At 39.0% G+C, this 26,918-nt stretch overlaps 1 protein-coding gene across 7 annotated transcripts in view; it reads right to left on the reverse strand.

Moving 5' to 3' along the window:
- Positions 1-2,758: 2,758 nt before the first annotated feature.
- The window catches only part of Prlr (prolactin receptor), a 199,453-nt gene continuing 175,293 nt past the window's right edge, over positions 2,759-26,918 (reverse strand). For all 7 annotated transcript variants that reach the window (XM_027936284.2, XM_071612658.1, XM_071612657.1 and 4 more), the window contains 10 exons: positions 26,774-26,868; positions 25,525-25,618; positions 24,776-24,869; positions 18,484-18,584; positions 17,408-17,500; positions 14,690-14,822; positions 13,314-13,405; positions 11,604-11,753; positions 7,111-7,209; positions 2,759-3,468 (listed from right to left, as the gene is read on the reverse strand). In XM_027936284.2, coding sequence (XP_027792085.2) covers positions 3,352-3,468; positions 7,111-7,209; positions 11,604-11,753; positions 13,314-13,405; positions 14,690-14,822; positions 17,408-17,500; positions 18,484-18,584; positions 24,776-24,869; positions 25,525-25,618; positions 26,774-26,868 — 1,068 coding nt within the window. In that variant the 3' untranslated portion in view covers positions 2,759-3,351. The remainder of the gene's footprint in view (positions 3,469-7,110; positions 7,210-11,603; positions 11,754-13,313; positions 13,406-14,689; positions 14,823-17,407; positions 17,501-18,483; positions 18,585-24,775; positions 24,870-25,524; positions 25,619-26,773; positions 26,869-26,918) is intronic.

Consider the following 26,918-nt stretch of genomic DNA (forward strand, 5'->3'; position numbering starts at 1 on the left):
CTGAAAGTGGGAGATTAACTAGGAATATGTCATACGAATTTATCTGAAAGACTAAAATCTCTTATCCCTTTTTTTCTAGGAGAAGATATCTGGCACTCTGAGGAACATCTTGAACATGGAAAGTTCACTAGAAGTACATTCTAGTGAACTTTAGAAAACCAAGAATCAAGGTTTATTATATGGAAAGAATGATGGCTCAAAAAGTTGACTGGGAAGCAAATTGTGAAGGCTCTGGAATGCCATGATGTTGGAGTCTGGACTTTGTTTCATGAGAGTGGAGAGCTCCCAAAGGCTTGAAGGGATAAGAGACACGATGATATTTATGATTTAAGTATTTGGGTTTGGTATTAGGGTAGAGGATGGATTGGGAAGGATACCAGTGAGGAGGTAGTTTAAATAGTTTAGGAAAGGTGATGGCCCAAATTGAGGCAGTTTTGGTATAAGTGGGTGAAATTAGAAAAGTTATGTTAAAGAAGGTATTTAAAAAACTTAGTTAAAGGAAGAACAAAAGAATAACTTGGAGGAAAAATGATCTGAATTATGAATCTGAGATAAAAAGCATGGTATTAATAAATAAGGGATCCATTGGAGGAGAAAGACTTAGTAGGTCTTATGTGAAATCTGTTGAATTTGAAATATTCATGTGAGCCAGGTGTGGGGGCTCCAGTGCCTGTAATTCCAGTGACTAAGGAGACTGAGTCAGGAAGATTGTAAGTTCAAGGTCAACCTGAGAAAATTAGCAAGATATTGCCTAAGACGAAAAAAAAAAAAAAAAAAAAAGTACTGGGAATGTAGCTCAAGCTTAATGTGTTCAATCCCCAATACCAAAATAAACAAGGAAACACATAAATAGATAAAAACTGAAATGTCCTTATGACATCCAAATGCAAATGTCCAAAGAACTATAATTTTGAGGTTGGAGTTCAGAAAAAAGATTGGGACTGAAGATAAATATTTGAAAAATCAACATAATTAAAGTAAATGAGATGTCAGAAGTGGATAAGTTGCTCATAAGGAAAGCATAACATGGAAGAAGAGACAGACCAGGGCAGACTGTCATAGTTGAGGGGTTGCCAGGAAAGAGCTGGGAAAGAGCCATCTGAGGTAGAAGGTCCACAGTACAGACACCAGGGGAGTATATTACTCAAGAAGGAGCCATTGTTTAGAGAAAAAAAACACTTTCAAAGGAAACATGTTTTGGGCATAAAGAAGTCACCAGTGGCCTTCTGAGAGGGCAGTTTTCAAGGACTGAGAGGCAGGAATGAGATCCTAGTGGTTGGGGCTTGGATGGGAGGCAAATAAGTATCAATGGTGCCCAAAACTTGTCCTTGGGAAAAATTTTATAGTGAAGAGAAGAACAGAAATGCAGCTTGAATTTCTTTTTCATGTGGTTTATCAATTTGAAAAGAACTACTGTATCCCCGGCTCACTTGATTCCCAGCACAACTCCAGGAGGTAGCGAGGGCAAGTGTTGATACACTTGGGCACAAACTGAAGTTAAGAAGAAATTTAAAGGGCTTAATCAAGGTCACTTATAGCAAATCAAGAACTAAATATGGAACTTTAGACCTTTCCATAGTGTCCAGACTGAATGTTTCTGAGGTGTTGGTGCCATTTGGATAGAGGAGGACAATAGAGAGCTACTGGGAGGTTTTGTGCTAAGGGGATGCTATGTTTAAGTCACTGTCTGATGGAAACAAATCTGGTAGTGATATGTAGGATGTGTTAGTCGAACAGACATTTCAGTGGAGTAGACAGGATGTGGCTTCAAATCAGGCCAAGGCTTTAAATAAATATCCAATCACATGCTGAGAAAGTTATGTCCCTTTTAGTTCTCCAGAACCTCTTCTGTGTAAGTTGAGGAGAAGGTTTCAGTTTGCCAATATGTTTCTAACACCTCTCAAATACTCTCTAACATCACTCTTGAACAAAATTCTCTTCAGGCTAAGAACATTTGCAAACATCTGTGTCTCACTAGAAAGAACTGGATTGCATTGCTTATTGTTCACTCTGTTTTTCTGTTTACTTTCTCCTTATGACCAGAAATGTTGATTTCTGATTAATTATAATTAATATCTAAACAAAATGTATCTAAGCAAAATGTTAAATTAATAAAAACTACTGTCAATTCTAAGACAAGCAGCACGCACACATAGGGGATGATGAATGCATATTCTAAACGAATGCATGTCTAAAGTTTGTGCCCAACTATATCATTAATGCATGTCTAAAGTTTGAGAAATTCTGGACTTGGAAACTTTTGCAATAAGAGTAATGAAGGTTTAGACCAGATTGGGATCATGGAAGTGGAAATAGAGAAGAAGAAAAGAAAGCTCTGAAAATTCCTTCTCCCGTTTCTTTCTTTTTTTTTTTTTTTAAATTCAGGTCAGGGCTGGGGATGTGGCTCAAGTGGTAGCGCGCTCGCCTGGCATGCGTTCAGCCCGGGTTCGATCCTCAGCACCACATACAAAAAAAACCAGAAGATGTTGTGTCCACCAATAATTAAAAAATAAATATTAAAAAAATTTCTCTCTCTCTTTAAAAAAAAATTCAGGTCACATTTCTTTTTTAAAAAAATATTTTAAGCTATAGATGGACACAATATCTTTATTTTATTTTATTTTTTTATGTGGTGCTGGGAATTGAACCCAGTGCTTCACACATGCTAGGCAAGTGCTCTACCACTGAGCCACAATCCCAGCCCACCTTCTCCCACTTCTTAGGATGCTTTTAGCTGCAATAATGGAAAACTTAAAAGGACTCATGCAATACTATGAATTTATTCTTTCATATATCAAGAAGACCTGTGGTAGGGTGGCTCCAGGATTGGTTATCAGAGCTTCCTTAGCATCAGTAAATGCTCAGCTTCCATTTATCTTCCAACCCCAGCAATCAGGCTTTTCCCATTGGCTCCAAGACGGATGATGTGGTTCCAGGAATCCCATTTCAACATAAGGTGTTTTCAGTGCAACAAGAAGACATCTCTTCTTGAGCTGAAGAGTAAAGTAGAGAAGCTTTCCCTGAAGGCACCTCCACCAAAAGATTTTACTTCAGGATTCATTGGCCAAAAAAGTACCACATATTCATTCCAAAACTAATTAATGCAAAGGAAAATCAAATGGTTGTAGACTAAATATGAGTGATTCTCTACGCTAAAGACAGAGATCCTTTTCTCTATGATGGAATTCTCAATAATAGGAGCTCTGTTAATAAATATGGTCAGGAGGCAGTTGTCTTTTACAACTACCGAGAGAGCTGCAGGTTTACTCCCAATGCCCGTGGTTTTGAAAATTCCTCAGATTCACTCTTGCATAGAAGTGGGAAGTTCCTAAGGCTTGAGTTTTTTTATTTCTAAAACTTCTGCTTTGCTCTTCTCTCCATGTGTTGGATTAAGGCAGAACGAAATACTTCCACTGCAAAGTCAACTTCTGGCTTAGTGATGCACATTGGGGGTGCGATGCGGAAGGTCTGGGAAGACAGGAAAATAGAGCAACAAATCATCAGAGAATCAAATGGCTTTGAGGAAAATGCACTAAACTAAGACTCCCACATTGTTTTTATGACATTTCTTACATTTCTCTCATATCTCCTTCTCCTTCTTCCAGAACCATCTCAAAGTGTTTTTCTTTTTGTCATCTGTTCACTTCCTTGTCTGTCTACCACCTTTCCTGAAATCTTGAGTGCCTCTCTATACTCAATTACTGCCATCACCAAGGTGACCTCCCTCTATGTGTATAGAACCCAACCAATTAGCTTCATTTTTCTGATAGACCAAGCTCTCAGAACTCTCATCTCCATTTCTCTGCATTCACTCACACCCAAAACCAATGTCATGAGCCTTCTTTTCACCAGAATAACCCAATTTCGGATTCCCATTTATACCTATCCTTTTCACCCCGAGCCCCAGTCTCCTCATCCCTTCATTATCTTCAGGTCTTCTCCCCACTCAGATCTCTTCCTTTCATTCCTACCCAGCCTGGAGCACACAGTTGACTGAAGTATGCTCTCACCTGCCCTTTCAGTTTGCTTGCATTTCCACCTTTATGCCGCTAATACCCACATGGCCCAGTCTCAGCCTGATTAAAGCTATAACTGAACTGCTTTCCTCCAACTCACATGACTGAGAAGTGTTAAGGAAGTCACAGAGCATGCCTGATGACACCACCAGATATCCAGGGTCTCCAGTGTCTCCCCATCTCTGAGATTTTTATTGACCTCCGCCAATTTTCTCTCTCATTCTAAACCTCCAATATCCTTAATTTTCTTTCTCCACTCCTATGCTTTTCATTCTATTTTATAGACAACCATGCCTCATAATTCTTGGAGAAAATTGAAGCTGCCAAGCAAGACCTTTCTATAAACTTGTTTGCTCTGACAGCCATCTATATCCTTTTCCAAAGGTTCAGAGAAGGAGATGTCCTTACTGTTTGACTCCAAATCATCTGTCTGTGCCCTGGACCTTGGACACTCCCATAACTACCACTCCAGAAACACCCCTGGGTTCTCTTGCATCTATCATTTCTTTTCAACTTCAACTTTCCCTCAGCTTCTAAACTAGTAGGCTTAAAGCTCTCTCTCACAATCCAAATCCAAATCACAACAAATAACCATCTGAGGTGATTCCTGGTCCCCTCTAGCTACAGTACAGGTATTGTCCTCCTCCTTTTATTCAAACATATTAGAAAGATGGGTTGATGCCTATTGGGCATTAGTTTTCACTTCACATCCCAATTCCAATCCCATCCACATCCCAGTCCATGTTAGTTTGGTTTCTGTTCCTGTAACTTTCTGACATCACTGGGCTAAAATCAACTGGAGAATCCATTGGGCATTTCTTGCTCTTATCCTTCCTGTCCACTTCATGTTTTGGACTTTCCTTTTTCCTGAACCTCTCTACTCTCTTCTAACCTTCTTCATGCTGTCTGCCCCTTTCTGTCTCTGTCTGGGCACCTTCCCCTTTTGCCGTCAAATGGTGGTTTTACCACACCTCACTGTGCCTATCACCTAGACACTGGCTTCCTGTGTGATGTCCTGATCCTCTCTCACCACTTAGATGCTGAAATTCTCAGCTGTGGTCTTCATTTTAGCCCTGCAGACTTGACTATAGCCAGATGTTCACAAGCTACTGCAAATGGAGCATGTTCAAGGATGAATTCATTCAGGTCCACCTGAACCAAGTCAGAATTCCAAAATTATCCTTCGAATGTCTCCTCTGTCCTTTCAACCACTGCTCAAGTTCAAACAGCATCCTAAACCACACCCCCTGTATTCCACACTCCCTGAGTCCAGTTTTATCACCTTAGGTTTATTCCTATCAGAGGAGAGATTCAGAAATCAGACTGCCAGGCTCTGAATCTTCATTCTTCCACTTACTAGCTATATGACTTGGGCAATTAACCTCTCCATGCCTCTTTTTATTTATCTGTACAATAAGGATAATATTAGTATTATTTCCTAGGCTTTTTGAGGTCATTTCATGAGTTCATACAGGGAAAATGTTGAAAACAGCCCCTGGTCATTGGTAAACAGTCTGCTAGTCCAAAAGGCTAACCGTCGTCTTCCTCTAAACACTTCTTTTTATATTTGAAGTTGAGTTCACCAGATTGCATTGCAATTTTCTGTTTATATTTTTTTCTCTCCTATCAACTTCATGAAGGAGGGACCAGCCTTACTTATCATTATATCTTCAGTTTTCAGCATATCACCTGCTGCTTAGGGCTTAATAAATGTTGGCCAAGTAATGAAGGAATAGCTAAGTAAGTGAACAATTGTTTCATGTCTTTATAACTCACATAGCTGAGAATTTTAATAATTAAGTTTTGTTATCTAATTTATACAAAACAAATATTTAGAGTTTATTTAGAGGTCTTGACTGATAGCTTGAATTTTCTCTGGAAAGTATGAGGCAAGAAATGGATATGTCAGTAGGAGGCAGGAATGGACCAGGGAAACTGGCAGAAATGAGAAATGTTTGAAATTGTCAGAGACACTGAGCTCCAATTAGATAGGAACAAGAAGTTCTGGTGTCCTATTGTGCAATTGGTCAACTATAGACAATAATTCATTGCATATTTTAAAAAGCTGCAAGAAAGAATTTTGAATATTTTCACCACAAAGAAATGATAAATGGGGCTGGGGATATAGCTCAGTTGGTAGAGTACTTGTCTCACATGCACAAGGTCCTGGGTTCAATCCCCAGCACCACACACACAAAAAAAGATAAATGAGGTGATATATATGCTTACCCTTGTTTGGACATTACACAATGTATATAGATACTGAAACATCAGATAGTACCCCACAAATAAGTATAATTATTATGTGTCATATTTTTTTTTAATGGGCAAGAAAGATGATAGAGCACAAGAACAAATTAGGGGAGCTGGACATTACTCTTACTCTTAAATCTTTGCCTGGTGGCCATCCTTGGTGTGGGACCTATCAGTGTGAGGGATTTAGGGACAGATCATGTAGCTCATAGCAGCAGTATCTCAGTGAGCAGCTCAGGGGCAGGTCCTGACTGTGAAGCTGAGATTTGGCTTTTCCAGGAAGAGAGAGGGGAAAGAGCTCCATTTCTGATTTTCCCAGCCAGAGTTTGAGGGCACTGGCCATATCTGGTCTTGAGTACCGCACTAGGGACCATGCCCAGTAGGTCCCCCACCTCTTCTGCAGGGATCAGTTGGGACTTCCAAGGCTGTTAGGTGGCTCCCTGCCACAATGGTCACTTGCTTTGTGAGCAAGTTCATAAAGTCAGAACTCAGGGCTGAGTCAATGATGGCTAGGATTTATTTAACAGGAGTTAAAACTAACTCATAAGTGAGACAAGCTGTATATTGCATGACTGTTAGGTCTCTACCATTCTCCATACCGTTAATTATGTGGACTGGCTGTACATCTTAAGCTTGCCAGTATCTTCTTCCTGCAGAACCGCGATAACCAAACCATTTCACTACAGCGCCCTCTCGTGGCCACAAGGAGGACTAACTGCCCCTTTTGAGAATGCCTGAGCAGTCTCCTTTGAGCCTACAGTCCTGAAGAAAAGCCACCTGCATTGGCATCTCAGGGATATACCTACCTAAAAGGACAGTTAAACATCAGCCTTTCTCTTACCTGAGAAAAAATGCCGCCTCTTCCCACTATGAGACCCATGTTTTTGCAGTCCTCATGGATTTGACTTACTTCTTGAGGAGGAAGGGGCTGGCGGCTCATCTGTGAAAACATTTTTAAAAGTTTCCTAATTGGTGTTTGCATGGTTAGAAGAACTATTTCCCAAGAGGGAGAAAACAAAACAAAAGGAAAGCAATGAATGAGCCTGTAATTAAATAAAGCTGTTAATTCGCTGAACCAGATTTTTGGAGGGTATTATTAAAAATATTTGTCTTTATTCCACTTCATCCCAAATTCCCAAGAACAAGATGAAATTCCATACAGATAGCCAGCGAATCTTGGCTCTGCTAATGGCTACCTTGGGAGTCTGGTTCCTCAATAACTGAATTTGGAGTCTGTTTTATTTATGTTGAAATCCTTCTCAACTCTTCCCTGTGTTCTGTCCACGCAAAGAGCGCATTTCAAAGTCCAGGAAGTGGCTCAACAGTTGCTCAAGGGCACCAGCAGCCCAAGTGCTCCCCCCGGGTCCTGGCATGGCCAGGAAGCTGGGGTGGGACCATTGTGTCCTCATCTTTCCTGCTTGTGGAATTTGCTTCCCCCCACCCCCACCCACAAGACTTCATCTTCAGTGGGAGGAAAGGTACACCCTTCAGGGCCCCAGAGGCTGTGTCAGATATCTAGGTAACTGATGTTGTTGCTCCCCTGTGTGGGGGCTCAACGCGTCAATTCCCTTTGGTGACAGCAAGCTTCAGCTTGCATTGTTTCTCTGTATCTTCTGACTGTTTCATCTGTGAGCATAAATATCTCCCTCTAATTATGTTTTATTTTTAAGTCTGATTTTATGTCTCTTACATAAAAGCCTATCACAGTACAAATACTTGGGATTCACCTTAGGCCAAATCAGAATATTTGGGCTGGGCTTAGGATTTGTATTTAACAGATGCTGCTCAGATGGCCGGGCAAGGAACTGCTCCATTCCTCCTCCATTGCTGCCCTGGCTGTCTGGTTTTAGGTACATAAAACATGATCCTTGCTCCTGACAGCCCCTGCAGGTAGAGAAGGGCTCCTTCCACGTCCATGGTCAGTTTTATCATTCTCAGCACTTCCTATCTGCCCTCCTATGTGCTTTGGTGTCTATTTTCTTCTCCCCACTGCCTCTTGATACAGCCCTTTCCGAAAATTCTCTATTCCTTGTAAGGTGTCTGTATCTTTTTTTTTTTCTTCATTTTTTTAAGTTGTAGATGGACTCAATATATTTATTCATTTATTTTTATGTGGTGCTGAGGATCAAACCCAGTGCCTCACTCATTTGTGGCAAGTACTCTACCACTGAGCTATAGCCCCAGCTCAGGGGTCTGTATCTTACTATGCAATGTGTCTGACTTCCAAGGGCCCCTTTTGTTTGCATATTTTAAAATTTGTCTTAAAGTTTTATGAAAAGAAAAGTAACATTCCAACTTTCAGATTATTGGTAATGGAGTATCTGGGATGGGAGAAAAGACTAAAATCTTCTCTTCGAATTCCAAATTTCACAATGCATTCTTGCTTGCCCCTGAGGTTTTCATTTATTGGAGAGGGAAGACTAAGATAATTGAGTGTTAAATTGCGAGAACTGGAGAAAAGTTAAGTGAGATTTGAAGGAACAGAGATCAGAGGGGCCAGCATTATTGGAAAGGCTTGGGTTGGTGGAGGCCTTGCTCAACTTTATGGATCTGTAAAGATGGAGTTTGTCTGGCCTCACCCCAACATTGGTCTGGACCAGACCTCCTTATTTCCTTTCCATCTTACCCCACCCCAACCTTGACAGCTATGACTAATTGAAAATCTTGTCTGCATTCCACAAGGACAGGCAGGGCCAGAAACTGCAAGTGACAGGGCAGCCTGCTCAGGCCTTCATGTTCATGCTTGTGTCTCAATTGCTTGAAAACAAAGTAGGCACATAAGTAATTCAACTTCTTGTTGGATGCAGAATGTAGCTTTAGGCATCCGTTTTTATCTCTTTGGGTTTTTACTTTTTTTTTTTTTTTGACAAATCTGTACTGAAACAATTATAAGAATGATACATGATTTTTAAAAAAATTCCAATGGTAAAAGTGCAGGAAGCAATACTGAAAATTTTCCTCTCCCTCTATTCTATGCCTAAGGACATCTCGTATTGATAATCTGATGTGAACTAGGCCCTTTTTCTTTGCACGAAAACACATTTATATGCATATTTAAAAATTAGTTATAATGTTGTTCTGTGGTCAGGCATGGTGGTACATGCCTGTAATGCCAGTGACTCAGAAGATTGAAGCAAGAGGATTCAAGTTTGAGGCCAGCCAGGACAACTTAGTGAGACTGTCTCAAAATAATAAATAAAAGAAGGTCTGGGGATATAGCTCAGTGGAAGAGTGCCCCTGGGTTCCATACCCAGAACTGAAAAAAAAATTATGCAATTTTCTTTTAATAATTATAATATATTTTGGACATCTTTCCATGTAAGTATATTTGGACATAGTCTTAAAACTTACCTAGTATTTCACTGTTTGCCAGTTATATGTCCAATCTCCTATTATTGGGCATTTAGGTTGTTTCTAATTTTTCATGATTATAAACAATGCAGCAAACATCCCTATTCAAATACATCTTTATATATTTTTGTATTTTTAGGACACATTTTTGGAAGTAGAATTGCAAGACCAAAAGTCTAAACATTTAAAATTTTGATAGTTACAAACAAATTGCTGTCCAAAGAACTGCACCAATTTACATTCTAACCAAGTGTATGAGAGGTGGGAATATCATCCTGGATTATGCTGGCTAGCAGAGTTATAATTACATGAATGTGGTCAGAGGCATTGCAGGAGGCTAAAATCAATCCACAAAGCACCTACCACATGTTTTGTTTCCTGGCCACAAAATTATTAAAGAAAATAAGATATTTAAACAATAAAAACTAAGTTCATACATGGTTTATGCCATAGATTGAAATGTTTCTGCCACTAAACCCCAGTTCATATGTTGAAACCTAATTCCCAGTGTAATAGTATTAGCAGATGGGCCTTCAGGAGGTGATTAGGTCATGAAGGTGGAACCCTTATGAGTGAAATTAGTTCCCTTATGAAAGGTCAAGAGAGTTCCCTTGCCCCTTCTGCCACATGAGGTTTCAGAAAGAAGGTGGCCATCTATGAACCAAGAAGTGAACCATAACCTAATATTGATCTGCTGTCATCTTTATCTTGGACTTTTCAGCCTCTAGGACTTTGAAAAATGAATTTTTGTTGTCCATAAGACACTTAGTTTATGGAACACTGTCAGAGCTGTCCAAGATGGTGCAGAAGGTCTTTCCAAAGGAGCTCCTTTGTCAGGGAGTACTTGAGGAATTCTCTGAAGGATGGAGCCAATAGATGAGGGAGAAGATATGAAACTGGACCTTGTAGAAGACCAGGACTTCCACGGAAGAGGCAGAGAGGAGAGGTGACATTTGTGTGTAGGATAGTGAATGGCATTCAGGGGACAGAGAGTAGAACTAGGGAAAGGAGGAGCTGGGATTCTAATCTGGGTGGAGCCTGTGCTTAAAACTGATATATGGCAGAGGGAGGAGAAAAAGATTTCATTTTAAAGACACTGTTTAGGGAGTGGTTTCATTTTTCCCACAAAAGGGTTTGAACATATTTCTACATCAAAACATGTATCTATGCCATTGGTATTAGGGATGTGCCACAATGTATGTCTTTTGTATCAGTGGCCATTTGAGAAGATTCTGATGTTTTACTGTGAAAGTTCTCATGAACATCTTTGTTCATGTGACTATGAGCACACAGAAATTGGGTTTGGCATAATGACACACCTCTTATTTTGTTGGGTTTACCTCTCTTGAGTCTAGACTTGAATTTAGATATCTTGCATGGAGTTCATGGGGTGAGAACTAGGGTGGACTCAAAACAATCTGGTACTGGGTGACCAGCTGAAGATAATAAGTACGATGTGGCTCATGAACCAGAGGGCTCTGCCTCAGGTTACTTTATTTCAACTCTATTTAACTATCCCAGCTTTCTACTGACTATTAATGAAGAATCTTATGTCTATGGTATGAATTGAGAATCAGTACTTCTAAAGTAGAAGGGTATGGTTAAGACCAAATAACAAGGAATCAGTTGCCCACTTTCTATATTGTGGACAAAAGTTAGGGTATGAGATTGTTCTGGGAACTCCTTGCCCTGTCAAGATTCTCCCCCTCTTCTCTCCATACAGCATCCCATTCTTGTTTTAGGGAGAAAAATCACAATTTCCTAGTGGCATGGACTCTAGTGTCGACGAGATCTGCATGATCTGCTAGCATTTTGTTCATAGTCAATACTACCTCCCTATCTCTGAAGGGCTTCACTGAGTCTTGCTATCTATGTCACCCTCTCCTTCTCCCGAGAGTGAAAAAAGAGTGTGTTTTTAGCTGGTGCTTTCTACCTCCTGCTGGCACTGAGTAGCCACCAAGAGCACAGCAGATCAGAACCTACCTTGTCCTGCACCATTTCTATCCCTATCATGAGGCCCTTGCCTCGGACATCTCCAACAATGTCAAACTCATCCCGCAGCTTAGCAAGCTTCAGTAACATGTAGGTACCAACTTCTTGACAGTTTTCTTGTAGTCTTTCTTCTTCAATCACCTGTTGAGAAAAAGCCCCAAATGAGCTTATGTGGCCAAAGTTTCAAGATTGACTGAGAAGCACAGAGAGATAAATGTCTATGACCCTCTTACAGTAACCAGACACACCAAACCCAGAATGTCCAGTGTGGACACACCATGGATAACACAAAAAGATTTGCAGTAAGCAATTAAAAGGTCTCAGTGAAAGGGATGCTTCTCCCAAACACTCCCACTTTCAGGGGTGAGTGAGAAAAATTTAGGAGAGAATATAAGGTATGTGTCAGTGTGTCAGTAACATAGATTCCATGATCCAGAATTTCATTACATCCAGGCTTTGCCGAACTAGGGTGCAGTGATAAAAAATATAAATGTTCTGAGGAAAGAAATTTCACAGGTGCTTTCTCTGCTGAGGGTTAGTGACCTTTGTCCTGCATCCTTCAGCCTGACCCAAGCTCTCATAGCCTAAGTGCCCCACCTTGGGACCCTGCCTTCTTTAGCTGAGCTGAGCCCTGTGTTTACCCAGAGCCAGGGCACCTGAAGATATTAAAGGATTTTCAACTAAGTTCTACCCCATAGCAGACACCTATGATTCTTGACAAGACACATGAAATATACTATTTCTATATTTAGATGATAGTAATTGCATGATTCCAGGCAAATCTTCACATTTTTAAAGACCTATTGGTTCACTTAAACCCTCTCTGCTTTCTAAATTGGTTGAGATGACACAGCACTAAAAAAAAAAAAAAGAGTTAGCAGTGTATACAAAATAAAATAAATGACACATTTCTACCCACATTTTCTCATCTCGTAACTTAATCATCTTTGAAGATAAATCTTAAGTTAGCAAAATAGTTTTGACTTACTTATTTTTATTTCAAAGTACTTTTAAATTCAATTTTTCAAATAGGTAAATCATATTCATGTTTCAAAAATTTTAGAGTGTAAATGGGTAGATGGTAGAATGATTCACCCCAGTCAGTTTCCATTCCTACAAATTTAGGAACTTCTTAGACATTTTTCCAGAAATACATTATACTTATTTAAGCAAATGTTATTATGTATTTTTTAAAGGACTTTTTCTAAAAGGACATTTTCAAGAGGAAAATATGCTTACAAGGCTAAATCAATGGTATAGGGATGAACAGTTGTTAATAGTACCTGAATTACCTAGTTGTAACCATATAAAACTTAGTTTTTCATTATTTATGATAGTGAAACAAAAGAAAGGAAGAAAAACATACAATACAAGGCTAAAAATTAAGATAAAAAGATGGATAGAAGTTAGCAACTATCCATAAGACACTATACAGATAACATTGCCACCTGGCGAGGCAAATTCTTATACTTCCCACGTATGTGGGGTTTATTATGTATTATTTCTTATCTAATATACTTTAAGCACCCAAAGTAGAACTTAAAAAAGGGGGGAGGCAGAGTAACAGTTGGAAACCTAACTGAAGTTGATGAATATTTAATTAGCTCTTCACTTCATGCAACGTGTGAGTTCTGACATTGGGTGGTTTTCAAATAGATATTCTGTGAAATGTGCAATGTTGATGTGAGTGCTGGAACAAACCTCAAGCACAGCAGATCCAATGGTACAGGCCAAGGGGTTCCCTCCAAAGGTATTGAAGTGAAGCAGGCGTTTAGCCAAAGATCTGGCAATTTCTAGGGGTAGAAAATAAAAAGTGGATAGAGTGACACATTCCTACCTGTCACCTCCTAGCACACCACTGTGGTTATGTTTACTTAGGAAATGGCATCAGGGCTCATTCATTCATTATTCATCTAATAGGATGTTATGAACCCTAACCTAACCTCAATTGTGATTGTTCGGAGATTGTGCCTTTGAGAAGGCACCTATTGTAAAGGCTATGTGAAGATATAACAAGAAGGTGGCCATTTGCAAGCCAGGAAGAGAAATCCCAACACAAACCAACCCTGTTGGCACTTTGATATTGGACTTCTAGTCTTCAAATCTGTGAGAAAATCAGTGTCTGTTGTTTAAGAGACCCAGTGTGGCATTTTGTCTTATCAGCTTGAGCTAATACAGGGGATAAAGAGAAAGAGCTTCCTTGCTCAAAGAGAAGTTTAATAACAAAATTTATAATGTGTTGTTTGGGTGGGAAAGTACCTTGAAATTTTGGACATATTGGGAATTTTGTATAGAACCTTAAATTAGCTAAACCTGTATTTTTTTCCCTGAGTTCTACTTGAGATAAAGTATCAAGAAAAAAAATCTCACATCAAAATCTAGTAACGTGATTCCAATTGTTTCAGAGTTGGTCATATTCATTGTACTTTACCTTCGATGACCATAGTTTTGGACATGTACTCATTCAATAAACACAGTGAAATATCACAGGGGCACCTAATTAGTGGTTTACAAATGTGCTTACTATTGGTAGGAAATATCAATACAATGATTTTAAGAGCTTCAATAATCAATGGTTTATAAAAAATGACACATAGCAAAGCCTAGTTCCATGGAATATGTATTCTAACATTCATTTCATAGAATGTTCTGGGTAAGTGAGATTTTACTTGTACTTGACTGTTTTGTTCATTGGACATTTGAATGGAGAAATCTGTCTCTCCAATCTTGAATCACAAGTAATCACATAAGAATCTTTTTGAAGACTATGACTCTTAGAAGTTCCAGAGTTGGGTTTGTTTTGATTTTGCAGCACATTTTCCTATCCTTTGTCAGTGTGGTGGGACCCTGCATTCAATTGTGGGGAAGGGAGAATTAGTCTTCCCTAAAGCAAAAGGGCTGGCTTTTCCCCATCTGCCCCACAGTCTGGCAGACAGACTGTTTCTCTTTCATTTGCTTGTTAAATGCATCATGTAGTTCTGTGACTGCCTCCAACCCACATAAGTTTCTACCTGTATGCCTGATACCATTGCCAATGCGGGAGGGCCAGGAGCAAGAACAAACTTTTGGGGTCCTACCTGGAGTAGTCACAACTGCTGCCATGGGAAAGCCATTCCCAATCCCTTTTGCCATGGTGACAATGTCAGGCATCACATCATGGGTTTGGAAGCCCCAGATGTGAGAGCCCAACCTTCCAAATCCTGTCTGTACCTGATGAAAACAGATGCAAAATCATTGGAAAACTTTTAAGGATTTTAAAAAAATCTGAGTCTCTATTTTTTTTTTTCCTTTTCTTCTCCCTGCCCTTCTCCCTCCTTCTCTGCCCAGCTCATCCAGTTAATTCAGAAGTTGAACTTCTGTTATCTAGAAATTGCAGTGGTTTGGACTGAAAGTTGACCTTAGTTTTTTATGTGTCATGTCCTCTCTCTCTCTCTGGAAGATCCCTTTCCTGCTTCTTCATTTCGCTAACTTCATGTCTATCAAAACCAGGCTTACTCATTATCTGGTCTAGTAAGCTTTTCCTGAGCTCCCACTCCAGGTACATGCCATCAGGACCTCTCACTGTGGACTTTCATCTCCACTGCACATGTCCAATAGCAGGGACCTTGCCTTATTCCTCCCCTATGCACAATGTCTAGCACAGTGCTTGATACAAAAAAGACACTTAATATTAGTAGAACGAATGAAGGGGTGGCAGAAATGCTTAATAAAGCCTGACAAATATCTCCATGAAAAATTTCTGACAGGGCTTTTCTGGTGAAGGTAAACTTGATCTCTTTCTGACTGTCTCTGTCTGTCTCCACACATGTATACACATGAACTTTGTTCAGGTAGGTCCTGGCTTAGTTTACCGGCAGGTTGGAGAAAGAGGATGAGCACTGCAAGTGGGGATTAGGTATAGAAGAAGCCCATTCTAATATGCAATTAAAAGAGCAAGTTTCTTTCTCAGGCTCCCTTCTTGTTTTCCCTACTCTCTCCTGGTCACTGCAACAAAGGCAGATTCCTGGGGTTATTCTTAGATGATACTAACCAGTGTAGGAGAAGGGCTTACATATAGGAGTCAGAAAGATCTGGGCGGAATCCTGAGTCTTTTACTTCCTAGCCATGGGCCTTTGGGAAAGCTGATTAATTGGCCCAAATGAGATACTGCAATGAAGCCTATACATTTTGTCTTTCTGCCTGTCTTCCTCTTTCACTTTATCTAGGAGCCATAAGTAGATGGTATAAATGGTGAAACATTAAATTACTTGAACAATGAACAAAATTGTGCAGAGCAGTAAACCATGATTAGTCACTTAGGAAGAATCAATATTAAGACAGAGATGGATCACTCCCAGGCGAATAACCTCAAGTGCCTTCCTGGAAGTGGAGCAGCTGGGTCTATAACAGAGATAAGGTGGGACTCTGAATGTGCAATCTGCCTAAAAGCAGTTAATTTCAAATTCATTAGGACAGCCTTTAGGACAGGCCTTAAGGTTACCCTATGTGAGAGCAGCATCCAATTATATTCTTGAAAGACATGAAACCACATCTCTTGAAAAATTCTGAAATTCTTATTTTCTTTGAATTCCTCCCACCTTCTCTCTAGTTGGTCCCACCATAGCAGCTCACTATGTGCTGATTCAGAGGCCAAAGTTCATCCACTTCCCTGGTGTAGCTAATTTCAAAATGATTGACTTTAGTTTTCTTTTGTGAATATTGGGTGAACTTTATTCAGGTAGGTCCTGGCTTAGTTTACCGGCAGGTTGGAGAAGGGAGGATGAGCACTGCAGGAGGATCCTGGCCCAAGTCATGCTAGTACACTAGGGCAGCAGGACTCTGGGGGCATAACAGACACCTGGTACACGTAAAGAACAGGCATTTACAAAATCTCTGCCAAGGGACAGTGCAACATCAGTTGAATTTTTACTCAAAGAAAACTGTTCATGCACAGATGGTGGAACTGAAACAGGCATGAAACACAAGTTCTCCACCTGTCCTTGGTGGGTCTAGCTAGGTATTAGTGCAATCATTATTGCAGTGAGCTGGGAGGACATCCATGCCTGGTGGCCATTCTTTGGCTGTTTATCTCCTGGCTATTCTCAGATGACAAAAGTCTGTTTTATTTGATATGCTGTAATATGAGGTATAATCTCAGTAGATCCATCCTTTTAAAAACATGAGCTAGAACTCATACAGCCCATGAGTTTTATTGTCTTCAAAGTAGTTCTATTGGGCATACTGTGTGCTTAATACAACAGTGCTGTCTCCACTCCACTAGTTTGCAATTTTTCAAGAACTATTTTCTAAATGTCAGCAATAGAGGCACTTGACTGGATTATAATTTATAAAACTATCCTTTCCAGGCAAGTTCAGTCAGAAAAGTATATGCTGCCAGATTGGTTAATATTATTTTGGTAAAAATAATATTAATTTGATAAAAATTAAGATGAAAATTTGGTTATGAGATAAAATTTCTTATATGATTTTCTAGTGTTCTTGTAGCAATCCCCAAAAAAGAATTAAAGAAAAAAAAACACATATAGTAATGGTAGCATAATCTATGCCTGTTAGTAACTTATTTGATAGACATCACCTTGGATGTTGATGTTCTATTGTACTTGTTAAACCAACCAACTAATCTACTAACAAACCAGCCAGCCAACTGGAAGAAGCTTCCTTCATTTATGGTCACGCTCCCAAGTTTGTGCACTTGCTGCTTTCCTCCTGGAATTCCAAGGGGGATTTGAAGAGTTTTCTCTCTGTGACTGTCTTGTTCCCATTGCACCAAGTTACACCCTAGGATTGCTACTCACTTCATCGGCAATGCACACACCTCCCCTTTCTCGCACCAGCTTGAAGGCTTCCTTGAGAAACCCCTTTGGGTACTGGACAATGCCATTCACACCCTGCAAAAGACCAAACCAAGAAGACCTGTAACATCAGCATAAAGAACTTTCACAGTTTTAGAAAAAAGAAGATGAATCATTATCACTATTAACATGATAGTAATGCTAGCAGTGTTTTATTTTTTTAAACATTTAAAAAAATTTTTTTCTAATTAGTTATGCATGACAGCAGAATACATTTCATTTCATTGTACACAAATGGAGCACAACTTTTCATTTCTCTGGTTGTACACAATGCAGAGTTGCACTATTTGTGCAATCATACATGTACCTAGGGTAATGATGTCCATCTCATTACACCATCTTATCTACCCCCATGCTCCCTCCCTTCACCCCCTCTCCTTTGCCCAATCTAAAGTTCCTCCATTTTTCTCATGCCCCCTCCCACTGTTATGGATCAGCATCCACTTATCAGAGAGAATGTTCAACCTTTGGCTTTTGGGGATTGGTTTACTTTGCTTAGCATGATATTCTCCAACTCCATTCATTTACCTGCAAATGTTAGCAGTGTTTTAAACAGCCTGCAGAACTGTTCAAACCATGGGTGAGAAAAGGAGCCATTACTATTATGTCATGCTTTTTGGGGAAAGGAAAAAAACTTTATTCTTTTGTTAGAGTTCAAGAAAGTAGAATAAGGGGATTTGGTGAAATTTAAGAAAACTCCCCCTGAAAATGTTGGGTGTTAAGCACATAAAAATCACTGGGGTTTCCTTATTCCTGAGAATTGTTGCAATTCAGTAGCTTTGTGTATCTGTTCAGTGTGGGAATGGAGGAGATGGATCTTTAAAAAAGTTAACAGAAAACCAGAACATTATTTTTTAATTTTATTTTCTTTGTTTTAAAGGGACCAAGACAATGAATTGAATCTGAAGAGAGAGACAGCAATGGGCATTTAATTAATTTGAAATTGTTGAGCAAGTATGAGTTAAAATTCTCTGATAATGGGACACTGATCAACTAATGTGTACGGTTCTTATACCCACCTGAATTGGCTCTGCAAAAAATCCAGCAATTGACTTGGCCACAGAAGTGTTCAGAGTATCTTTGAACTGTTCAATATATTGCTCTTTAGCTTGGCAGCAGTCTGCAACAAATAAACACACAAACCACAGCATTTGAAGATATGAGGAAGGCATCCAGAAGAATGGGGAAAAACAGAAAAGAAGCAGAAACAGGGTGAGCAAATTGGTTAGAGATCCTCATAAAATGGTAAACTAGGATATGAGGACATTTGTTTCTGTGTGAACCAATTATACTGATTAGAACAGCCATAGAGACATGAACAAACCACTTAAACAATTTCCATCTGGGGAAGAAATGCCTCATTTCTCAATGAGTCTGGTATAGCTAGCTATTTTACCTAAGGTTATCCATCCTCTCAAATGAATGCATTTAATTCCAATGTAATTGGACTATTTATTTGAAAATAACTCATTTACTTTTTATTACGACTTAATATGATGTACAGTTTTAAAGTACAAAATGTTTCTGTCTTCAGAGTTAGTTAATATCTCTGTAAAACAATTGGAATTCAGGCTATGGAGAATGTGCTAGAACCAGATAACTTGGTATCTGCTGTAGTCATGGACACTGGATCCTGTGCTGTTGTCTACACACCTTTTTTTCTTTAACTGAGGAAAGGAACTGCACCTTATTAATTTTTAGAATCTGTGTCCAAACAAAAATGTGTCTGGTATACTGTAGTTGCTTAGTAAATTTTTAATGAATTAATAGGGAAATAAATGGTAGAAATTGTGATTGGTATGAGACATTGAGCAATTTCACTTGAAAGTCTTTCTTCTAGGGAATAAAGTATCCTCTAAGTCCTTAACTCGTTAATTTTCTTTTTGGCTGGATTCATCTGCGGATAAACCCACCCACTGAGTTTTAAATGCTAGTTTTTCTTTTTTATTACTGGAAGATATATTAGTTTTCAAAACTTGCATTTTCATTCCTTATAATTACTTGTTCCCTACCCACAGTATATTTGATTTTCTCTAAATACATCAAATATATTCATCTTATTGTCTGTCTGACAGTTGTGTTGAAATATTCATGGGTCTTTTTCTTGATTGTGAAGTTTTATTTCCTTGTACGTTAGTTGTTTTTGACTATGGGTATTTTACTTTCCTCCAGATTTCATTCGTGAGAATTCTTTGCAGCCTAGAATGGGTTAGATTTCTCCAGAGCATATTTGCGTTTGCAGTTCTTGGGCACACAGGTATTCCCAGCCTAAGATTCCTCTCAATTATCAGCTTGAGGTAGTGACATATATAAAAAAAACCTGTGTATATGTCATGTGTCATTCTCATTCACCACCACCACCACCATCATCATCATCATCATCATCAATCATGATGATCAGCCAGTAGTTCAATTTTCAGTGATGATTACTACCAGGTCCTCTTCACTTCCATTAAACATGAGGATGAGAATCCTCATGATCATGAGAATCATGATCCTCAAGATCTTTTTGCATGTGAGGAGTTGTTGGTGCATTTACTTCTAGTTGACCTACAAGGATGTGGCCTCTTAGGAATTCCAGCTCTGTGGCTGGAGAGCCTTCCCTATCCAATCCCTTCCTTTGTCTGGGCTCTGGACTTTGTCATCTCTGCCCTGCACTTCACAGAGCTATGAACACTGAACATAATTTATCCTAGGCAAAAGTATAGTACCCCCTAGGCAAAAGTATAGTACCCCCTAGGCAAAAGCTGGCTGCAGTACCCTGATGATCATTTTGGGTTTCTGAGAATTTTTTTGTTTGATTTTTTTTCCTTTTTTTAGAAATCCACAATTTTTAAAATTTAAGACACCTGTAAAATTTCAAAGACAAAATGAATTCTACTATCATATATAACTAAAAAGAACTAATAAAAATTAAAAGACATTTTCAAAGTTTAGAAATGAGGTATGGGTAAGAAAAATCTAAAATATGATTTTAACTTAGTAGTTCAATGTGTTACTAGTGGAGTACTTTAGGATTTTGAAAATGACCTTTAACCACATTTTACCCCCTTTAGATTGTTTTGACAGATCTAGTAGAACAAGTTGTGAATTGTAAGAATACTTTAGCCTAAGAATCTCTCATGGATGGGCTGGGGCTCAGTGGTAGCACACTTACCTGGCATGTGTGAGGCACTGGGCAATTCTCAACACCAAAAATAAATAAATAAAATAAAGGTCTATCAACAACTAAAAAATATATATTAAAAAAAGAATGTCTCATGGAGTATATTATACAGGTAGGTGGGAACATTTTTATCATTCTTTAGACTCATTTTATCTTTCATTTTTGTTGTTTTAAAAATAACCTTGATAGAAGAGAAAATAAGCTCTCCTGAATAAAGAATTTTCCTTTCTCCAAGTAAGAACTTGGTCTTGATGTGATTCCCCACCCCCACCCCAGCCAAAAAGTATAGAAAAGAGTAATCTCTGAGTTCCCAGTTTTGCTAGTTTTAGTTTAATTACAGGTGTACTTTGGCTAGTGGAATATTTATTTCTTGGCTTATGTTTAAATAGGTTTAAAAGTAATGTACTTGAGTTTAGTTGTATAAAATTAAATAGGTTTTTGTATAAATAGGAACATTGACTGTCATAGGTGAGTTCAGAATATTATATGAAATATTTTACTTGTATTAATCAAGTAATATTTGATTTTCAGAGATTTCTGAGAATTCTTACTTTTTTGAATCATGCTTTTACAGAGGGAGTGTTTTCATAATTTATCCTGGATTTTCATTTGATTTTACCTGGAGCTAACTCAGGCTATCATATTGCTACCAGCAGTGGTTTTCTACCTAACCTAAATGTCTAAAAAGTAATCATATTTACATTTCCATCATGCTTAAAGATGCTCAACATATTCCTGATGGGCATGACAGATGCTTCACTAGCTGTAAATTTTACCACATAGATAGGCATGAAATCCTGTGGGTGGGAGAGAACTTGAGGAGGGAGAAGACTGTCTAGGAGGGTTGCCCAAGCTTTGGAAGCCACCATCAGTATGTCATCCCAGAAGGTGGGGACAACGAAGGGAACCGGTAAGGCGAGAGAGGAAGCCTTCTACTCTGGAATACCAAGGTCCCAGCTCAATTGCATCTATATGTGACTGAACATTCAGAATTTTTATCCATACTTTTAGTTTTGTCTTAGACAGCACCACAGCATCTCTGTGGTCAGCAGGAGGAATGCAGAGGGAGATGTGGATGGGGTGGGAGCCTCAGACCCTTGCCAGAGAAAGCAGACTGAGTGTGTACAGGGGCATCACCACCTACCATTTACAACTTGCAGCCTGTCTCCTGATGGCTAGAGATATGGAAGGCAAACTGCCAACAATCCTCATCAAATGAAACCATGAATACATTGTATCCTTCAGCTCTTCATTAAAAAGTGGGAAAACACTACCTGACCTCAGACATCTTTTTAGGGTACATGTGCTATTTGGGAAAGGTTGACTAAGAGAGCTACCTGATATCTTTGGTTAATGGAGGTTGGGGATTGGGGGTGTGAGGAAGGAGAAAAGGATATCAAATCTAAAAAATAGATTTTCAGCCCCACTTATGTCATTTTGATGAGAGAAGGGGACAAATAAATCTATGCTGAAATTCCTTTTATTTTCTTTAGGAAAGGAAAACAGGGTTTTCCTTTGGGTGTTTTGGGTGACCCTAAAGAATGGATCAGACATATATTCAAAATACATAATTTGGAGATTTAACAAGCCCAGAGAAATCAGCAAAATCAACTCCAAAAGCTTAAATTTGGGGAAACTCATACAAGGGAAAGTTTTGCTTCAACTTATGCTAGACATTTCATGATCCACCCACACATTCAGTGACGAAAGGGGTCATCTACTGTGTTCATCTCTTTATTTCACACTTGCTTCATTGGTTCATTGCTGTAGCTCTAGGTCAGGCCACCTCTGGAGAGACTTGGTGCATTGGTGTCTCCATGACAACATCAAGGAGATGTGGCTGCTCTGCTGGATACAGCAGAGTGGCTGTGGGAGAGTCTATTTTAGTTGGTGGTACAGAAGGAGTTAAGCAGAGTCAGAAACCAAGAAAGAACAACAATTTTTAAGGAAAAGGAAGGTTTCCTTCCAAAAGGAGAATAAAATGATTAATATCAGGTTCAGGACATTGAGGGGGGCAGTGTGTGATGAGAGATGAATTTCATCTGGGTTACATCTGAAAGTTGGGGCTTTGGAATAAACCTCTGGAGAGAAAAAAAAATCCTGGGGAGACAGAGTAAGAGAACGAAATCTATCACATAAAATCTACATTAGGTTCATGGAATGGCCCCTTATAAGTTGGGAATTGATGATTTAAACATAGCAGGGGTAAGTCTCTACCATAGCTGGCTCCTGTATGCATCCAGTGAACAAAGAGAAACTGAGAATTGGAACCATTTGTACTCAGAGCACTTATATGTTGGGATGCATCTGTGAATACACCAGTTTGACAACAAAGACCAAAACTTCTTGGGTTCTAAAGGCCCTAGAAGAGGGCATTTTGTATTTCAATCCTGTTTGAATATATGTGATCTGTCTTGTCCCTTGAAGATGAGTTAAAAAAGAAAAACTGACTTCAGATACACCAAAAACAGCTCAGAGAAGCAAAAATGTACATCTGTCACTATAATTTAGTCTCTAAATGCCACCAAAGAGATGACTATGGTGGCCTGGCATTTTCAAGCTGGTTTAGGGTAGAGCAGAAATGCTCAAAAAGGGAGGATGCAGGGAAGGAGAGAGATAAGGAAGGTAAGGTACAGAAGGAGGGAAGTGGTTGGCTCTTGAGGCTCTGTCTACTGGACTCTGCAGGTGGCTGTGCAAACAGACCTAGGTCTGTGCATTGCATCAAACTGATTTCATTTCTTTGTGCCATACAGATGCTATATACATGCCTGGCTTTACTTGTTAAAGCAAGTAAATTTTAAATTTAAGTTGCTATTCATCACCTTCCTTTATAGAAAACTTTATATGCCTCAATCTCATGAAGTGCTGTGTTTGGAGCAGAGGGAGAAGGTATTGCAAAGAAAGAGAAAACTGATGCAAAAGATGAAGATTTTGCTCATAGCTGGACATGGCAGTATTCGGAGTGGAATCTATGACTCTTAATTCAATGCATCTCCTTAATACGTCTCCTCAATTATGGTTGGAACAGGAAATGTTTTTCAGCTTAGGTTCACCTTGCTGGCACATTAGAGTGAATGAGTGTGGTCATAGGGGTTGGGAGCACTGGCCTTTGGGATCAGAAGAGCTGACCTAGCCTATCCTTTTAAATCCTAGCTTTCCTACTTCCTACCTGTGGATCTTGGTTTCCTCATCTTTAAAATGGTGAGTTTGGGTGGTAGCTTTAAACTTCCTTGTGGTTTTAAACTCTGTGATCACACCATCTTATCTTGTTCCAGTGCTCATTCTTTCATCCTTCTTCTTCCCTTTTGCCATTATCCCAAAGGAATTCTAAGGTGACTGGGAAACTTCTTTCTTGAAGACTTCCACCTTGCATTCTTCCTCTCAACCCAGTGACTCATACCATTCCATTGAAGATCATTTAGCTGGAGTAATTAATTTTTCCCCCTAGCACTACTTAGAAGCAGCTATTGGAAATATACCAGTGATAAATCTGAGTCAGGGTTTGCTGACCAGCAAAGAGCAGGTGATGCTTCCATGTGTCCTCTCTTCAGATTAACCATAAGTAAAGAATAAAAATATAAATGTGATTAGTAACTCAATGTTTTCCTTGTGAGGATGCCTTTAAAACTTTTGCAAGAGGCATCTGCAGTCTTCAGGGATTGCCTCATGTTTTGACAGATGCTCTCACTTTGGCTGGCACTCTGGGTCCCTGGAGAACTTGGCTGGAGTTTTGAGATTACCCAAAGTAATCTTTTACTTTTCCCTCCTCCTTTTTCCATTAAAAGTTGGTAAATAATCCTGCTGCCTTGTTTTCTTTTAAAATTGATACCAGAGTTATTGCTAACAGAGGTAATTTTTAATTAAGTTTAATTAAGTGCCAGGTGGTAATCTACTTTAAAGTGTAGCTCTGATAGCATGAGATGCTTTTCCTACATTTTCCAGATGGTAAGGTCGTGGTAGGCATGAGAAGCATGCATTCAACAAGGTGTCACTGGTTACTTTTTAGTTTTGTTTCCTTTGCTTTTTCCTTTCCCATTCCCATTTCTCTAAACTTGATTGCTCACTCAGGGACTGTTTTGCCCTTCTCCAAGCTCCTTGTCCCTCCTGTCCCTCCACTCCATCCCTTCCTTCCTGCCCAAACGGACCTGGTACACAGCTGCATTTCCTAATTGTTTGTGCTGGAGAATCTCGACAGTGGCTTCCTCCCCAAGGACCACGGAAAACATCTGGGCACATTGTCTGTAAATGACAAAAGAAGGATTTTGGTAAAACATGAACACAAGACAGCCAATTTGGAGGAGCAGATGGTTTCAATGAAGGCAAGAGGGCTTCTTAATTTGATATTGAAATTTCTTCCTCACTTCTTCCTTACTAAGGATGAAAATCTAATATTATGCTTTGAAGAGATTTTTTTTTTTCTTGGAAATCACTTACAAGGAAAACTGATTACAAAGCACTCTACAAGGAAAACTGATTACAATGTCAGTCTAGAAACAACTTTCTCAAGGGTTTGGTGGATAAGGGCATCACAAAGAATAAGGATAATTAGGTATCTGATTATGATGCTGGAAAGACAGGTACAGCATGTGAGAACAGAGGGTTAGAACAGTGACAATGACAGAAATTTTGTGTATTCAAGGTTCTCTGGGCTTTGAATTTACTTGATTGTACTTACAAGCTACATAAATTTTTAAAACTCTGTCATTAATTATTACTCAGACTCTGAAGCCCTTTTTAAATTTTCCCCAAATTGTCTTCAATTCAGTTAAGGCAAATTGAGCCTCTGATTAATGACTGACTTTTTATTAGTTTAATATGAAGATCAGGAAAAAAAAATATGATCAATTATCCACATCAATCCTTACAGGAACAAATTAAAAATTTCGGGACTCACCGATCGACAACCCATTCCACTGGAGAGTCCTGTCTTGTAAGCCACTACGTTTGTCATACCAAGGGTGTAAGGACTGCATCCATGGTAGGCTCCTCTGTAAAATACAAGGGGAGAATGGGATCAAGTTCCCTTCTCTTTGGTTGCTAGCCTAGACAGAACAAAAGAAAAAAAATCTATAAGAGTAACAGAGATAAACAAGAACAACACAAGCATTCAAATCTGATGACTCCTATTCTTTTAAGCCCATGTCAGGTGAAGGAATTTATTTATCTTTTTGACTGGTGTCATGGATTTGGAATTGTGGAAGGAATTTTGAAGACCATCTGTTCAAGAACCCTAACTCTAGGACCTTCCCCACTCTATTATGCTAAAGGAATGAAACGTGGCTTTTAGCAACATGCCAGAAATTCTATGTTCAACAAGGGCTAGTCATCTTGGGAAGACAAATATTTGTTTCCATGATGAAAGGATGGCTTTCTATCTTTGGAGAATCCTCTAAGTGACTTATAACCAGCCTTCTTGGCATATAAAAAACACAGGTTTTGTGCCTTTTGAGCCTGACCTGGTCATATTTAGTATAAATCATTCTAATATATTTTGACAATTTCTGAAGTCAAAATCACCCTTAAATAAAGTTTTAAGACTACTGGCGAGAATGGTCACATACTTCAAAGAGGAGACACAGTTTGTATTAAACCGTGGTAGCACCATGACTTCTTCAAATAGATCATATTTATTTAGATATGTATATCTTGACTGTTATTTTGGTAAAACATCACAGTTCTTTAGTGCCATATTGCTTTGACAACAAACATTTCATTTTGCTTGTGATAGCTACATGTGAGTTTTCTGTGGTATTTGTAGTATTGCATGTGCAATACTACACATATAAAGGACATATAAAGTCTTCTTTGAATTTGGACACACAGGTTACAATGGGACTATTTCTTCATTCCATCAACTTTTTACTGTGAAGTATTCCCATGTGTTATGTCAACCTTTTGAGTCTGTTTAAATGTTCTAAGGCAGGACATTGTAAACAAAAATATTAGTTTTCTGTTATTTTAATAAATCTTATTTTTCTATTATTTTAATGCTAACACACTCCTCAAGTCTTCCCCTCAAATTTAACACTGGAAAGTCACCCCTAGAAAAAGTCCTCTCCTGTTTCCATGCAACAATTTAGAGACAGATTTAGTATTGGGGTAAGTCAACGTTTCTAAAATTAAATATTCTGAGGTATGATTACCTGAAAGAAATGATGTCTGTGTTGTTGGAGTGTGCCCTCGCCATCAGCATGGCCAAGTCATTGGCCTCTGAGCCACTGTTCACCAAGAAAATGACCTGGAGGGGAAAAGAAGACACATGACCTCATGCTTTAATTTAGCTCCCTA

Source organism: Marmota flaviventris, chromosome 5, assembly GCF_047511675.1.
Source record: "Marmota flaviventris isolate mMarFla1 chromosome 5, mMarFla1.hap1, whole genome shotgun sequence".
NCBI lineage: Eukaryota > Metazoa > Chordata > Mammalia > Rodentia > Sciuridae > Marmota > Marmota flaviventris.